The sequence below is a fragment of the Equus asinus genome, chromosome 14 (assembly GCF_041296235.1).
Source record: "Equus asinus isolate D_3611 breed Donkey chromosome 14, EquAss-T2T_v2, whole genome shotgun sequence".
NCBI classification, from domain to species: Eukaryota; Metazoa; Chordata; class Mammalia; order Perissodactyla; family Equidae; genus Equus; species Equus asinus.
In genome coordinates this window covers 38,317,093-38,334,838 of record NC_091803.1, presented here as the reverse complement: position 1 = coordinate 38,334,838, position 17,746 = coordinate 38,317,093, and the positions used below count along the sequence as shown (strand labels likewise).

Below are 17,746 nucleotides of genomic sequence, written 5' to 3'. Positions count from 1 at the left end.
AAAAGCTCCAAAGTTTTTCACAACAGCTCATAAGGCTATTTATTCAACGAGCATTTTTAAGCATCTGCTCTGTGCCAGGTCCTGTCCTAGGAATTGGGAAGATGATGAGCAGTAAAATGTGATCAGTGCAACGCTAAGGGGCTATAGAGACAACTACAGAGGGCAGATAATGGCAAATGCTGGTCTTTGTCAGTCATTCTAAGTAAGGAACTACCGACAGACTCTAACTTTCCATTAGCTCCATTTAGGTTAAAGGAAATGGCCTCTATTTACTTTGTAAATACATGCTTTTGAAAATAGAGAAAATGTGGAATAATAGCTTGTATTATGTAACCGTGCATCAGAGGTTAACAACTGAAACATCTATTTAAACTTAATTGTTATATTACATCTTTGAGAGTTCTTCCTCAGTGACATTACTTAAAATGCTGCCCTTTCTTAACAGGTGGCCAGGAACAGAATGGTACACAGCAAAGCATCATCGTGGATATGCGTGAGTTTCGAAGTGAACTCCCATCCCTGCTGCATCGACGGGGCATCGACATTGAACCCGTGACTTTAGAGGTGGGCGATTACATCCTGACTCCAGAGATGTGCGTGGAGCGCAAGAGCATCAGTGATCTGATTGGCTCTCTAAATAGCGGCCGCCTCTACAGCCAGTGCATCGCCATGTCCCGCTACTACAAGCGGCCGGTGCTGCTGATCGAGTTTGACCCCAGTAAGCCTTTCTCTCTCACTTCCCGAGGTGCCTTATATCACGAGATCTCCAGCAACGACATTAGTTCCAAGCTCACTCTCCTGACCCTTCACTTCCCCAGACTGCGGATTCTCTGGTGTCCCTCCCCTCACGTATCTGCCGAGCTATTCGAGGAGCTGAAACAAAATAAGCCACAGCCTGATGCCGCAACAGCCATGGCTGTTACCGCAGATTCCGAAACACTCCCGGAGTCAGAAAAATACAATCCCGGCCCCCAAGACTTCTTGTTAAAAATGCCAGGGGTCAATGCCAAAAACTGCCGCTCCCTGATGAACCATGTTAAGAACATCGCAGAGTTAGCGAGCCTGTCACAGGACCAGCTCGCAGGTGTTCTGGGCAATGCCGCAAATGCCAAGCAGCTTTACGACTTCATTCACACCTCGTATGCAGAGGTTGTGTCTAAGGGGAAAATGAAAAAGTGAACCACAGTGGCTGTTCTCTGATGCCGTGACTGCTTTTCAGCTGCTCTTTGCCAGCATGAATAGGTCATTACTCATTATTAGTTCAGTATTTCATTCTCGTCCATGCTTTGAATGATTGTGCAGTCTTCCTCCCAGGTCAGCGGAGCAGAAGGCAAGATTCCTCTCTGAGCTCTGCTTTGAGGCCTCGTTCTGACTTTCCCTTGACAGCTCTCCTCCCTCCCTGCGCTGTCCATGCCAGGTTTAATACGCTCATTTTTAAATGAGGCACGTTAGGACCAGGTAAAGTGTCTACAAGCGTTTCTAGAAGGCCATTTTTGCAAAAAGCGGAAATATATGTTTCCTACACAAACTGATAAAACACACAATCGTGTTCCCCTGGAACCCTGCGAAGGAAATGTCTCTCTGCCCTTCCTGACCAGTTCTCGCCACCACATTTCCTCAACTATATGCGTCTTCCACCTGTCTGCCTCTGAGGAAAATTCACGGAGACTGCCTGCTACCAACTTAAGACAGCCACCTCTAAAACTGGCTGATTAATTTTCTAATCACCTGAGTGTATGTAGCATATACTATAACTTGATTGTTCAAAACTAGATTTTTTTTTTCCTGTGAGGAAGATTGGCCCTAAGCTAACATCTGTTGCCAGTCTTCCTCTTTTTGCTTGAGGAAGATTGTCACTGAGCTAATGTCTGTGCCAATCTTCCTGTATTTCATGTGGGATGCTGCCAGAGCATGGCTCGATAAGCGGTGCTAGGTCCCCACCCGGGATCCGAAACGGTGAACCCCAGGCTGCCAAATCAGAGCACACGAATTTAACCACTACACCACCAGGCCAGCCCCTAAAACCAATATTTTTAAAACATAAAATGAATTACCTATTTTCAGAATTTAATGATGTAGATGAAGGGCCCTTAGAATTCTTAGTTTCTACAGATACTTAACCGCCTAAATCCCAGAGATCTCTAAGCCCGGATGGCTAGTTACAGAGTCTGAAGACTTCCTCATTTCCCAGCCTCTCTTCACGTCTCCTAAGACCACCAGCACCATATCCTCTCGAAATGCAGCATCAATTCATCCCTCTTGACTCTCCCCTTCTCGCTTCCTGTGCCTCCTTGCATCTCGGTGTGAGGACACGAGTACAAGCCAATGAGTGGCCCACAAAGTTTCTAAGATTGGGTTTTCCTTTCTTGAGTTGAAATAAAAGGATTGTAAGTAAATGGAAGATCAATGCTTAGAATATATAACAATTCTAAAGAAATACTTTAAAATCTGTAATGAAAACAATCTCATTCTAAACGTCCTTCTGATTAATTTAGTTTAGCTTTTTACTGAAGTGTACATACAGGACATCCATAGCATCTTTGTGCAGTTTTTAAACTTTTATATTTAAACATGATTAACTTAGGTATTCTTTGTGTTTTTAGTAATCAGTAGTGAATTTCCTACCTCAAGAGCTGACATAGACATCGATTCTGCCAGCCATATCGTGTGGTGTCACGTTTCATCCGTGTCAGCTGTGTTTTGTGTCTGTCACACTGTTTGAACTCAGAGTAGTCAGTGGACCTTCTAACACAAAATGGTCTCAACTCTCACAAAAGTGCTTTCAAGTGTCACCCAAACTGAACCTCTTGCACTCATGTCTTGATTTCTTGGTATATTAACATATGTTAATGCTGTTAAAGTATATGTGAGTTTTGAGCTCTATACAAGGGAACTGTGAGAATGAATTTTTGAAGGATCTCAAGGATCCATACTGGTTATCATCAAACTCTGTACAGTGATTTGGAGAGTAGAGAAGGCAAGAAACAAAGATTAGTTTGGGTAGAATAAAGATTTCCGCTACTCATTTTGTCCCAGGGTTAAAAATACACCCTTAAGAATAGAAAACAAAAATGTCGGGTGCATATGTTAACCTTCACTTTGGTATATATTTATTTAAGAGTTCAGTCATAGTTAAAAGTACATTAAAATAGACATGCCACTTCTCAAATAGTAATGGTTATTATAATTGTTCTAGCACTTCTGCTTGAGGTACGTAATTTCTATTTTTTTCCTTCTTGTATAATTCCACCTGCCTTTTATTGTTCTTTGATTACATAAAAGGAAAATCCTAACATAGCGCATTCTTTGATAAGTTTCACTCCAAGTTAAGTTTTCAAAAATAAGCTCTTCTTAAAACTATCGTTTTAAACAGTCCTTGTTATCTAGTACAATGTAGGTAAGTCTTAACTATATTTAGCAACCCGTGTCCTCTGACTCGCAAATTCTGTTATTTACTGTTGTATCCACTTCACTGTTGAAGACAGGTGCACCATCTCGTGTGTGTCTGAATTACGAGCGATAGTTTCTGATGAATTCTCAAATGGTCATTATAGATGAAAGGCTCTCACTGCCACTTCCTCTTTCAAGTAAATAAATAGACTTTAATGTGTCTCCAGTCGTGGAAGGCCTTCAATACAATGGTCACGTATTTACTTTTATCAAGTTCTTTGACAGATTTTTACAATCTAAGAATCTTTGGCAGACGAACTAGAAATGCACACAGTTGCAAAATTGATGTAGCACTTTATTTTCTAACATCATTTTGTGAACTTTGCCTTTTTCTTTCAAAATAGTAAACGTCCAGTTTGGTTATGAACTCATGCTTAGCTTTTTTAAAACCTTTTTTTAAAATGCAATATCATTCTATTTTTACAAGTCTTTTGCACAAAGATTGAGCATATGAAATATTGTGAGAAATCGTTTTCAGTTTTGTTTGTTGGCTTAAATCATAGTGCCTCTCTTGATATTCCCTTAAAATTAGACAAGGAGAAGTCATTTTTAATAGTGGCTGTAAATAATATCCTTTTGGCAATCAGTTACTGTTTCTTCAAGCTGAGGCCTAGCAGACTGTGTGTCTGCATGTGTTTGAGTACATCCGTGATGCAGTTCCCAGCTCATGAGGGCCTGGAAATAATTGTCCCACTCTTCAACCCGTTGGGACGCAGAGGTTAAGTCTAGAGTTGGTCCTGTTGAGATAGAGAGCCTAGAATTCATAAACGGCCTTCCGCAGGAAACCCCCGCGGAAGCAAATCTGGAGAAGGAGGTGGAGGGCGAGGGACGGGCATTATTAGTCTCTGCTTTTGTTTTTCAAGCATCATTTGATTTTCCTTTGTCTCAGGAAACTTTTTTAGGGAAATTCCCTTCTCTTTTGTCTTCAGTTTAACCTAGAAATGTGTTCTTAAAAACCAACATTTTCAGAAAATTCTTTTCTCAGTCTTGAGTGTATGAAAATGTATCCAGACGACACGAGTTGTCATTTTTCTTCATTATTTTCCTCTCTATTTCAGTTTATAGCTGTTTCCTGTCCGATTCTGAGCTTCACGACTTCATTTACCATCCCCATCCACAGGTTTGTGGTGACCTCCACCACTGTTGTTTTTTCACTTAAGAGTATGTAAGCCAAAATCTGGATCGGGGGAGATGTAACTGATTTCTATCGATTTGTAACAGACTTATGTGTGTGTTTTTAATGAAGTGTGTATTTATTCAGTATTTTCCTCAGCATTCTGTGGGCAAAGTAAAAGTAACAGTGTATAGTGAAAGGGCGTGTATTCCCAGTCCACTGTGTTCACCAACATCTTGGTTAAATATAATTTACAATCCAGAGACTATTTCGTTTGTTTTCTTTTTGTCGTGCAGAAGAAGTGATTAAAGCTAAACTACTCTTTGAACCACTGCTTCTGCATTTGACTTATTTGGTAAAACCCACTTTCTAAGGCTTTGGCGTATTTTTCTCTTGGTTATTTTCCTTTACTGCTTTTTATTTTGTAGCATGTCTCTTTAAAGAGGGAGAAAAAAACTATTCTTCTGGAAATACTCATTTGTTGACACCTAATCAATGCGTGGTGGGCACAGTGCCTGGGACATCTTAACAAAGATTAATTTCCTGCGGCCCCTGATTCATACATTTTTGTTCCTTTAACATCAAAGTTGAGAGACGTGAATTATCCTTTTGACACTTCTAGAATTTATTGTAATCTCTTAAATGAGCTTAACTATTAGTTTACTAATTGACTCATTTTGGTGATTTAATTATTTTTGCTTCTGCTTTAAAATGTAGAACTGAACCCCTTTTTAACAAAGCATAAAACAGATTATTTCTCAAAATGTTTTAATGTCAGAATAAAACTCTGGTAGAATAATTAACCCTTTCTTAGTAGAAGTACTATGACTCAAATTTACTGAGCACTTATGCATTATCTCGTTTAACTCTCATCACAAAGCCATATACTATCACTTAAAATCCTCTTTTATATTGGTGAAACTGAGGCACAGAGAGGGTAAGTAATTTGCCCAAGTTCACCCAGCAGTAGATGATGGAACCGTGATTTGAACCCAAGCAGTCTGACTCTGGAGCCCACGATGAGACACTGGCAGCGAGTGGTGGGGGGAGACAGTGGGAAACTGGTTTATGTCCACTTTCATAGATCTAATTACAAATATGTCATAGAAAAAGAAAATTGGTTTGTTTCCATGCCTCCCTTAGTTAATAGTGTCAAGAGCAGGTATACAAAACTTGGGGGAAACCAAAGGAGTACTGAGCACCTTTTCTGTGTAGAGCTGGGTGATGTCCAGGGGCCTGTGCTGCCTGCAGATTACCTGATCTGCGGCAGCATACCTTTTGCTGACTGATCAGGAAGGCTGTTTTGCAACTTTGTAAGAGTAGAGGTTTAACTTGTGAAAACTCAAGAGCAATACAAGTGATTCTTGTCTGGTGGCATCTCAAAGGTTACTGCCTAGTGGGACATTGAACAGGTTTGCATGTGTTTGCTGGCAAATTTCTTCCTGCATTCCTTTAACCGACTATAAATCTCTGGGTCCTTGAATTTTCTTTTGAATTAGTCTTAATATCTTACCGGTTTCCTCATTAATTGAATCAAATAAAATCTTTGACTTCTGGTTTTTTTCTATCTGTATGGAATCATGTTTTTAACTTCTTAAAAATTGTCCTTTGCATATGGTATTGCCAACATGAGCTCCCATATGATGATAAAACCATATTTCCAGCCTCATTCATCCTAAAGTTAAACCTTGTAAACTAGAAAATGGATAATATGCGTGTGCACATATATGCATATATATTTAAGAACTATACTTTGCTACTAAGATGTTAATATTAAAAACTAGAAATTGATCAAATATTTAAGAACCATGGACTCATTTTCAGACGCTGGCTCAGTGGACCCCTGTTTCTCATTCTGTTTACAAAGCTCAACTGAATATTAAATGAGTTCCTTTTCTGTGTAGCCTTTGGCTATGCTTGTTAAAGAGATTGATTCATGAATGAGAAAGAATTTTAGGTGTTCCCAAGGATCTGCTTGCATGGTGAAAATATCTACATCCAAAGAACGCTGCTCCCCGAGGACCTGGGCGACAGGTAAGCAAAATCAACTTGTGATTTGAACCAAGGGAATTTCCTGGAGTTCATGAAAATAGTGCATAAACCGGGTCTGATGAAATGGTGGCACAGTATATTTCAGATGACGATATTTGGGGACACTTTTTGCTATAATTACGAGCTCCGGAATTTGGTGTCAATGAGAGAATGTCCTCCACTGAGTAAGAGATTTGCTTCCTGTGCAACTTTGTTTCTGGGAAGGGTGCCGCCCAACAGAAGCTGAGGGAAGGAGACAGTTGAGTAGACAGACAAGCGTGACTAAGCAGGCTTGTGTTTGGCATAAGGCGTCTCTTGCGCAGGGCAGAGCGCTCTCTCTGGGTTCGATGCTGTAACAGTCCACGCCAGTCAAGGGGCATCCAGTCTTACAGTGAAGAGAAGTCAAACAAAGACAGAACGTGAGCGAGTAGAATAATAAAAATGTCACCTGGGGCCGTATTGTAGGGGCCTCTGATGTGCTAGGCTTGAGGGGTTTGTTCTTATTTCAGTAGAAAAACGAATCATTGAGTAAGGGAAGGACGGGATCAAGAAGTCTGTTTTAAAACTTTGGTCTGGCAGCAGCGAGTTTGAGATGGAAAGGAGCTAATGTTAATGGAGCACTTCCAAGGTACCAGAGACCTTGTGTGTGTACCCCATTCGATCCGCACACCCTGAAGTAGATGAGGAGACAGACTCTGAGAGATTAAGAAGTTGAAGTCACCATGGAAGCCAATGGCAGAGATGGGACTCCAGCTCCAGAGCCTACTTTGATCCCTTGCCACCTAGAAGGGCGGACTCGAGGTGGAAAGACCATTTAGAAGCAGTTGTAACAGTCTGAGCAACAGGCGAGGAGAGCCAGAACTAAGATTATAGCTTTGGAACTGGGAAGAAGGACATAAAGTGGAGAAGCATCAAAGAAGGACAGTCTGTGGAATATGAGAAAGAAAATACATGCCTAGGAAGAGTCAAAATAACACCTCGCCTTTAATCCAAGGCTCAGGAAATGATGGTGCCATTAGCAGAAAGAGTCTGGAGAAAGACTGGTTACATGGGGAGGAAGATTAAGTTCAGTTTTGATCAGGTTGGTGCTGAAAGAGCCAACAGGCTGACAGTCTTAGTTTAGGATGTAGCAGACATCTGCATAGAAGTGAGAATTGAAGACATCCAAATAAATGGCTAAAGCAAAGAAATAGGAAGCAGACGGAACTTTACAAAATGCCTAAATTTAGCAGGTGAGAAGACAGAGGAGACAGAAGAAGATTCTGAATCATGCAGCCACCAGAATCAAAAGCAGGAGAGAGCAACACTGGTGGCCTCAGGATGCGACACTGCAGAGTGCTCTGGTCATCCTGGATGGTGGTTCTGGGGAGCCCCAGTGGGGCTGTGCAGATGAAGAAAAGAGAAAGTACACGACATGGCAAAGGTGCCTTTGTTGGTGATCAGCAGGAAGGAAGAGAGTAGAGTGAGAGAAGGGAGATGCTGGAGAGAGACAATTAATGGAACTGAAACCCAGTGCTGTGGGTCCTGGGGGTGGAAGGAAAAAAGAGCAATTTTGCTTTTCTTCTTTTCACACCTACAGAAAACCTGTTTTTGTATTGTATGCTTAAAAGCCAGCCTTTATAGTATCATGTCCCCCCAACTTGGAACGGAACTGGCAAGCCACAATAAGGAACAGCCCTTTTCTGGAGCCTTCTATTTTGACAACAAAACGCTGCTGTTTGGCAGTGAGGTCTGCTGGTGTTTCAGCTGGCAAAGGGAATGGCCTAGAACCCCTCTGTTTGTAAACTGGCTGTATAGTTTTATTATTATTTAAAGCATCCTTTGCAGTGATTTATGAAACCAAAATATGTGCTGGCTAATGTCATCTGGAAACTGAAAGTCGATGTTCAGCAGTTCTCACTAGCCAACTCCGAGACTTGGTAAGGATTTTTATTTTGGTGTACTGAGCTTACCGTAACCGGGGCGGCAGAGTTGCTATGGTGATTTGTTCTCAAAACAGAGCACTTTGCCGCAATACATTGAAACAGCAGATAAATCTCCTTGATGTTGACTTGATCATGACATTAATTCTAATTGAACCATTCCCCATGCTCCCATCAGGACTTGTGTGTAGGAATGTTAAAGCGGGGACAAGAAGGCATTGGCTAAAAGAATCGCAACTTGGGCATTTTAAAGCCTTCACGATTCATGCCACTGAAGACTGTTGGCTCACAGCCTGGGGCTCTACCACGAGGGCGGGTTGCAGCTGGGGAAGGTTCATCCTTGAAGCAATTATGCGGTTAATTGCTCCAGTGTGGGCAAGGGCTGAAAGGTGTGACTCACGCCCCAGTATGTCACTAATAATTGGGCAAGGGGGGTGGGGTGTGGAGAGGATACACGGAAAACGGCTGCTTCATCCTATTCCTCTTGCAAATCCATAACTGGCTAAGATCTCCTTGGAGTGTGGGAAGGCAGACCTCAACTCCAAGATGTGGCGCTGCTTGTCTCCATCGGTAGGGGTCCCCATTGAGTTACAGGTCCTAAACCAGCTACGCTGGAGTCGCTGGACGCTTTAAGGATGACTGCACTTGAATGGGGGTGTATCTGCCTCTGATTCTTGCCTAACCATGACACGGGAGAGAAAAAAAGTAGCTGCCTGATTTCCAGCATGACTCATTATAAACAAACCGAGGACAGATTGACTGCCTCTTATCAGAGCCCGCGGACGCGCCCCAGGACCGAGGGTGAGTCAGGCTGGAAGTCGCAAGGCTTTTGTTGTGTCAGAGGGGGGTTTTTTCCTTGCGGAAGAGGTGGATTGGAGGGGGAGTGCTACCGATTTCATAAATAATGTCAGTGACCCCATGGTAACCCTGGGCTTCTAGGTGAGCTCAAATTCCCTCAAACCCCAAAAGCCTTCCAAGCTGAAGATAAAAACTGGCCATACCCACAAAGAAAGCCATGTGGAGTTGATAGAAATGTTCGGCATCTTACGGCGGTGGTTTCATAGCACATACCTATCTGTCAGTTATCATCCAAGGGTGCGCTTTAGGGATGAGCAATCTATTTTATGTAAATTATACTTAAAAGATCTTTAAGAAGAGGTAAATCCACTTAACAGTTTAGTGAGAGGAAAAAAACCTGGCCAACCCACTTCTATTGTGATTTATCGTGAAGGTCCGTGGACCACGCCCACTTCCCCAGCCATGTCCCTGCTTGCTTTGGATCTGGGTGCAAATTCAAGGAGTAGGTACATGCCTGAAGATGATGATGTCCTGTCATCTGATGCTGCTGTGCTCCCAGAGAGTGTGTTGGTAGCTGAGTTACTTATTTTTACTAAATGAAGGCAGTAGGGCTAGGCATATAAGTCACAGATTGGCAACAAATTTGGAGTAGGGAGGGCGATGTTGGGCAGCAAAGGGGAGAAGAGGCACCTTTAATGTACCTGCCGCACCCCGTCCCCGCCAGCCACAGACTGGAGACATCTGTTTACGCCCCAGGTGCCTTCTATTTCAGGGAATACAAGTCGGGTCAAGCCAATAGCAGGCCTGCACTCAAGAGCTTGGCGGATGGGCTGTGCCTGCAGAGCCGGCACATGTGAAATGACTCGACACCTGGAAACCAGCAAACGCGCAAGCGAGTTAACTTAGGGGGAAATGAACACAGATGTGCTTAGACGGCAAAAAGAATGAAGTGGTTTGGCAGGTGGGGCTATTCAAAGAAGGAGCGGCGATGAAGGGAGGGGTGGCCCAGATTCTTTTGAATGTAAACGACCTCAGTTGGGAAAATATGAACATGTGTGTGTGCATGGGCTTGCTTATGATCTTCTTCTGAAAAGTATGTGATTGTTTTCTCCCTTCGGATAATAGGAGTGACTTAGTGGACAGGAGTGACTTTTTCTTCTTGCTATAGATATTCTCTTGCCAATACGTTCTCTTGGCTGCTAAGCGTATGGGAAAGGTCTTCACTATCTCTTTCATTTTTCCATATGTCTGGTCCTGCTGCAGTCTTTCCATGAATGAATTTGATGTACACATCAAAGTGATTTGGAGAATTTGACTGTCATCTTAACAAAAACCTCATTAATGTAGGAGGGCTTTGTCTTAATCTCCGAATCTCTTAGTTGCTGTCCTTACAGCTGTGTTTGTGTGTGTGCGTGTGTGTGTGTGTTATTTTCTGACTCCCTGGATTCTGTATATACTTCGAAAGTATGTCCCTGCCACAGTGGCTGATCTCACAAATAATGGCTGTCTGTGTCCTTAATTTCCCAAGACAGTCCCAAATCTCAATTATTCTTTTGACGTACCCCCCGACTACATTTGTACTTTTAGATCATTTTTTGCTATATAAATACAATCTGTAGGAAGGATATTTCACTCAATAGGTGTTTTCTCTTGAAATCTTGGGTCTTCAAAATTATTATTTGGAAAACAATGCCAGTTTACTCAACAGACATTCATGAAGCACCTACTGTGTGCCAGAACAGTAGCACACAGCCCATGGTTTGGAGTTACAGGTTGTTGTTTTTCCAGATCTTCAAGAGCCTGAAAAGCAGAGCCAGCTTTTGTATTTGTAATAATGGAATTACAGTAAAGTATTACTTATATTTTTTTAAAAAAATGCTCATTGCCTGGAAATGACCAAACTTTCAAAGCACTGTGATATGCATTACAGAGTTCTGGGGTGCCATGAGCATGGGTTTCAGACGTTGTAAAAGTATCCTTTGTGGCAAGCTGCCAAGCAAGGCCTTATTTCACATTTAATGCCTTGTAGGAATAAGATAGCAGGAGACGTGTCTTTCAAGCAGAGGAGATAGTTTAGTTGCCTTGAGAAGCTGAGGAGCCCCGGTCCTCCATTTCTCGGGGTCTTCACGCAGCTCACTGGTTCCACTGAGTGGTATCAGAGGGCGCTTTTGAAATGGGAGAGCATTTTTATAAGAGGAAAGACATTCTCCAGGTAGGTTGGTTTAAGGTACTCCTTAGAGCGGTTCAGGTATGTCTTTGTAACGTGGCTTTTAGGAGAGGCTCCAAACCACTGATCGGTCCCTCCAAACGGAATCTTCAACCCGTCGTCCAGATTCAGGCTTCCCGTGCTTCCTCTCATTCATAATCTTGCTTCCCTTATCTTATTCTAACTTTTAACATAGGTTTTTTTTGTGGGCCACTGCCACACAGACTTGGAGTAATCATAATCTTTGGTTCAGGAAACACACTCCTCATTGATCTAGGCATGACCTGCTTTTATTTAGTCTATTTTTAATAATGCAGAAAGTACTCATGAAGCTGCCATCCCAAAAACAAAAGCTAGAACCTTGAAAGTAAGATTATAACCTATATTTAACCCTATAGATTACCCCCCACCCTATGTCTCTGCTCCTCCCAAGCCAGTGTGAACCCTTGTCCTGAATTGTGTTCACTATTCCCTTGCTTTCATTTTTATCTATTCTCGTTGTTTCTTATATGTCTTCAATGCATTCCAAAAAGTGTATGTGTGTATATATGTTGTTCTTAACTTTATAGAAGAGATGTCATGTTGTATGTAATTTTTTAGGGCTGATATTGTTAAGATTCATATTGCACGTTGCTGTCACTCATTTTTTTCGCTCCTCTATAACATTTAATTATATGAACACAGCATAGTTGACTCAGCAGCCCTCTTGTTACTGGTCATTCGGGTTGTTCACAGATTCTTGATGTAGTCATAGCACTTTGATGAACATTCTTGTACCTATGTGTGCAAACATTTCTCCTGAGTACATTCCTAGGAGTGAGATTGTGGAGTTAGGTAATATATATGTGCTCACCTTCAGCTGAAGTGGTTGTGCCGCTTTACTCTTGCATCACTGTATGAGAACTGAAGGATCCACACCCTCTCCAACACTTAGTATTGTCAGACTTTTTAATTTTTGCTGATTGACTGTACGTAAAATAGTACCTCATTGTGGTCCTGATGGGCATTTTCACCTTCGATGCTGAGCATCTCCTTGTATGTGATTAGCCAAAGATGTCTCCTTTCTTCTTCTCAGAGCGTCTGTTCTTGTTCTTTGCCCGTTTTTACAGCTGTTTGTGCTCTTCTTATTAAAGGAGTACTTAATGTATTCTCAGTGCTAATCCTTTGTTTGTTGTACTTCTTTGCACTTTCTTTAAGGTATCTGTTGAATAAAATTTCTTAATGTAGTAAAATGTATTAATATTTTCTTTTATAACTAATGCCTCTTATTTAGGAAGTCTTTTAAGAAATTGTTTAATAAATCTTTTGCTACCTCAATATCTAAAAGACGTTTGTCTGTATTTTATACTAAAGATGAAAAGGCTGTCCTGGCAGAAGAAACTTGTGAAAGTAGAGATGGGAAGTCCAGGCACTGGTGCACAGCAACCTGGGGGATGAAATATGAGGGGTTGGCAGGGCAAGGCAGGCCCTGGTGGGACTTATAGCCTTGGTAGGCTTTTACAATATTTATTGGTTGTAATGTATTTTTTTCCCTGGGTTATAACCTAATCTCCTCAAACTTGGACTATGAAGAAGAATGTAGAAAAGAAAAGAAAAACCATAACCCCGTCACTCAGGTTTTTTTCTGTAGATGCTCATTTGCACATCTCCTGGTACACACATATCTCGTTCTCCTGAAAGGCCATAACCCTTTATCCTGCCTCCAGTACCCTGACCCGGGCCATGGACACTTTCCAGATGGTACCGTCCTTGACCCAGGAGTGGCCGCTACCAGGGTTAACCGTTACCTTAAAAAAACAATGAACTGCTGTTAAAGAAATTATACTTGGAATCTTGTGCAATATTACGAAAAAATAAGGATAAGCAAAAAGGTTATCTAATTTTACTAACCAGAGATATCATTTCTAGCATTTTGATGTGTGTCCTAGACATTTTTCTGTCTTTACTTACTTCTATCTTTCATTTAGAATGGAATCTTATGTGCTATATGAGCTATGAGCGTAACCTGTATATGCTATTCTGTAAGTTTTTTGTCTTATGTGCTGCTCAGTTTGTCAGCGTGATCAGTGTTCTTCTACCTCATTATTTGAGTGATACAGAGTATTTCCTTGTGTGGGTGAAATCTAAAATATTCGTCAGGTGAGCATCACAGCCACCAGCCAATCTGAATGGATGCTGGCTGGCGCTCTCATAGGCTCATATTAGCCCAGGGCTTTATTAAACTGGTTCTATACCACGGACGCTCACATTTCCAATTGTTCCCTATTAGAAGCAATGATGAAATGAGTATCTTTTACGCTAAACCTTTGTGCACATCCATGATAATGTTCTCAGGATACATTTTGATAAGTAGGAATTCCTAATCAAAGAGTAAGAACGTTTTTTAACTTTTTGTTTTGGAGGAAGATTGGCCCTGAGCTAACATCCACCACCAATCCTCCTCTTTTTGCTGAGGAAGACTGGCCCTGAGCTAACATCTGCTCCCATCTTCCTGTATTTTATATGTGAGACGCGTGCCACAGCATGGCTTGAGAAGTGGTGCATAGATCCGTGCCAGGATCCAAATGGGCAAACCCCAGGCCTCTGAAGCGGAATGCACCAACTCAACCAATATGCCACCAGGCCAGGCCCTGTTTAACTTTTTGATATATATAGATATAGATATATAGATATATAGATATATATACAGGTAAATTGCTCTCCAAAAAGCTTTTATCAGTTTATATTCACATGAGCAGAATAGAGCCTGTTTTCCCACGCTCTTGCTAAGAATATTATCATTGTGCTTTTACCATCAATACACTAAGTTCACATGCCATTTCATTACTTTAATTTGTATTTCTTCAATTACTATTGAGGTTAAATGTCTGCATATGTTTCTTGGCCATTTGTTTTTGAGTGTGTGTTCTTGCTCTCTCTCTCTGTCTCTGTGTGTGTGTGTGAGTTGCCTGTTGCTGTCATTTCCCCTTTTCTCTAGCAAATGTTCTTTCTCTTCTTTATTTGTAAGAATCGTATCTGTTAAGGGGTTTTAACGAGCTTCATAAATATTGCAAATATTTTTCTAAATTTGTCTTTGCCTTTTTTTCTATGCTTCTGCCTTTCCGATTTTTTTAAAATTTTATATGTTGTCAAATCTTTCAGTATTTTAAAAATTCCTTTTTCATTTGAGAATGTGTAAAATCCACCTAGATTTTCTTCTGCTAATCTTGTTTCAGTTTTTACGTTTAAATCTCTGTTCCGTCAAAAACTTATATCCGTTTGTGATGTGAGATATGGAGCTAACTTTTTTCAAAATCTTTAGCTACTTCCCTAACACTGTTTGTTGAAAAATGTTTGTTTACCTGCTGATTTGAATTTGCACCTTTGTCTTAAACTGTATTTATGTTTACACTTGGATATGTTTCTGTGCTTTCAATTCTGTTCCTGTTATGTTGACTGCTCCTATAATCATATTTTGTTAATTAACATTTTGTAATAAATTTTAGTAATTTGTTGGACAGTTACTTCCCTATTACTATGCTTTGTGAAATGTGTATAGGCTACCTGGCTATCCTCAGGCTCTTATTCCTCTAGATGAATATTTAAGACTTTTTTGATCAAGTTTCCAAGAAAAGTTATGTTTAGATTTTTATTGGAATTACATTACATTTATGTTATTTTGGTAATAATGGACATCCTTACAATATTAGGAAAATGGTGTGTTTTACTTTACTTGGGTTGAAGCCATTAGTGGTATTTTGTAGTTCAATTCATGTAAATCCTGCGCATTTCTTGCCCAGTTATTCAAAGGTGTCTGTTGTTGCAAATTATGACTGTGAATGGTCTCTCTTCCCTCTCCCCACCCCTACTGTATTAATTTTTATGGATTTTGTAATTGACCATCTTACAGAACTCTTATTCATTTTAACGGTTTTTCAGTTGATTCTTTTGGAATTACAGATAGGCCATCAGTTCATTTGAAACTAACAATGAAAATTTTGTCCCCGTTTCAATATTTATACCTCTTTTTCTATTTCTTATCTTACAGCATGGGTTCAGGAATTCAGATGCCCATGGGGCCCAGGCAAGTAACATAAAGAAGTGAATTGGGCCAGGTGAGGCCTTCAGCCAATGAGACAGCATAGGTCTTGTCTAAAGGGGAAAGTTCCTAGCTCTAGCCAATTTCTGCCATTTGGGAATTGCGCCTACTGTTGACAGATGGTCAGATTTTTTAAAAAGATACACCAAAGATCATTTTTTAAATGTGAAATCTATAAGCCTTTTAAATGTTGGAAATGAATTAAAAATTCTTAAATATCAGGCAAGTCAAATACAGAATCTCTTATGGTCAGGTTCTAGTCAAACTCAGAGTGTGCCCCACTTTGGCCAGAACTTCAAGAATTTTAGAATGTGTTGAGTTGGAATACCAGGCATTCTTGTCTTATCCTGCTATGGTAAAAATGCCTCCATTCTTTGACCCATTAGCTATTTTATAGACTCTTGATTTATTATTTTTCATGTGGAAACTCTGTCTCTCTCCAGTGTAACAGAAGTATTGTAGGAAGAGAGAGATTTGATCCTTTTAGCTGATATGGTTTTCTTCTTTGACCATTAATGTGATGAGTCCATAAATTTTCTAATATCGAACTATCCTTGCATTTGTGATTTGTGGAATTAAGCTATACTTAGTATGTTACATCGTTCTTTTATTATATAGTTGTATTCCATTTTCTGTTCTGTTTAAGGGTTACAAAATGGAGGGAAAAAGTTTTGTTTCATTTTTTAGTAGCAAAACTACCCATTGCCTCTATCCCATTACCACCACTATCCTCTACTTGTTTTCCTGGGTAAATAGTGTGACATGATGCTTAGAGGGAAGAGAGAAGTCATTAGACCTCACTACATCCACCCAGACATGCTTGTGGATTGACAGATGATTATTTGGCTTTTTTTTTTTCTTTGCTGGGGAAGAAAGGTTAAAGCTAGATTGTTCTCAGTAAAGAAATCTTGTTTTTTAGAGGTTTGAGGCAAAAGCAGGAAAGAACTCGGGGGAAGGGAATGAGGTGTCTAATAGTGTCTGCTGTGGTTTGTAATGTGGCTCCTTTCTCGATGTCCCACAAAGCTACTGATCAAGTATCCATTTGTCTTCAGTGTGCTGTCGAGTTGGATCCTTTTTTGCAACATGACAAACTGCTAAGGGGCACCACCCTTAAACCCAGGCAAGGGTGGCTTCTGCCTTTGCTTCACAGGGCCGTGCACTGTCTGTCTTTGACCACACTCCTCCCCAACAGGTGAGGAGACCACAAGACCAAGGAGAAAGGCCCTGCAAGTGGGTGCAGGACCATTTGGGTTGGGAATTCTGGGGTCCTGGGTGACTGGACACTGTGCCCCCTGCCTTCTACCCAAATGGGCCTCACCTGCACCCAGGGTCTGTGTGGGTCTCTTTCCCAGGTCCATTGTCCCAGGGTAGACAGCACTGCAGGCGTTTGCACTCCTAGGCCCAAGGAGTGACCAAGGATGACTGATGTGTGGAAGGTGGACAAAGCCCGGACATGAGGGCAGGAGTGTTCACACTGTTCCCACGAGGCCCGTTATGATGTAGGACGGAGCCAGGAGCCTTTAGGGAAAGGGCCTTCAACTGTCCTTACACCACCCAATAATATCTCAGAACGCCAGGGAGCCTGGGAGATTTCTAAATCCCAACTCGGTTTCTCACATGGTTATGAAGGTATATTCGTCAAGGTAGAAGTATAACCGTTTTTTTAAACATGGTTTGTTTGACTTATAGCTTTTAAATACTTTGGCCATATGGTCTATGGGCCTCCTTTTGTACTCTTGACCCAGGCCCCACAACTGCTTGGGGAAAACCTGTGGGTGAGTCCCTCCTCCAGTTGGGCCTGAGGCCACCTGGGGGAGACCACAATAGGAAGCAACGTTGGGACTTCTGTATTCATTTGTTTCCCAGATGGTAAATACAACCTATATATTCTCTTCCCTCACAAAATGACTGAAATAACTAAAGAAATAGAAAAAGACTTGCATCCCTGTCTGTATTCGTCTCCTAGGGCTGCCATAACAAAGTACCACAAATTGGGCAGCTTCAAACAACAGAAGTTTGTTCTCTCACCGTTCTCCACAGTTTGGAGGCCAGGAGTCCAAAACCAAGGTGTCAACAGGGCCACCTCCTTCCAAAAGCTCTAGGGAAGAACCCTCCCTTGCCTCTTCCAGCTGGTGGCCCCAGAAATC

At 41.3% G+C, this 17,746-nt stretch overlaps 2 protein-coding genes across 3 annotated transcripts in view; both read left to right on the top strand.

Annotated features, from left to right (window-relative positions):
- The window catches only part of ERCC4 (ERCC excision repair 4, endonuclease catalytic subunit), a 66,857-nt gene that overhangs the window by 24,170 nt on the left and 24,941 nt on the right, over window positions 1–17,746 (top strand). The window contains exon 11 of the mRNA XM_014866340.3: window positions 446–9,318. Within this exon, the coding sequence (XP_014721826.1) occupies window positions 446–1,179 (734 nt within the window). The 3' untranslated portion in view covers window positions 1,180–9,318. The remainder of the gene's footprint in view (window positions 1–445; window positions 9,319–17,746) is intronic.
- The window catches only part of MRTFB (myocardin related transcription factor B), a 256,408-nt gene continuing 247,837 nt past the window's right edge, over window positions 9,176–17,746 (top strand). Inside the window, exon 1 of one of the 2 annotated variants that reach the window (XM_070484897.1) lies at window positions 9,176–9,318. The gene's annotated coding sequence lies outside the window, so the exon portion shown is untranslated. The remainder of the gene's footprint in view (window positions 9,319–17,746) is intronic. The other variant, XM_070484902.1, reaches the window with a different exon arrangement.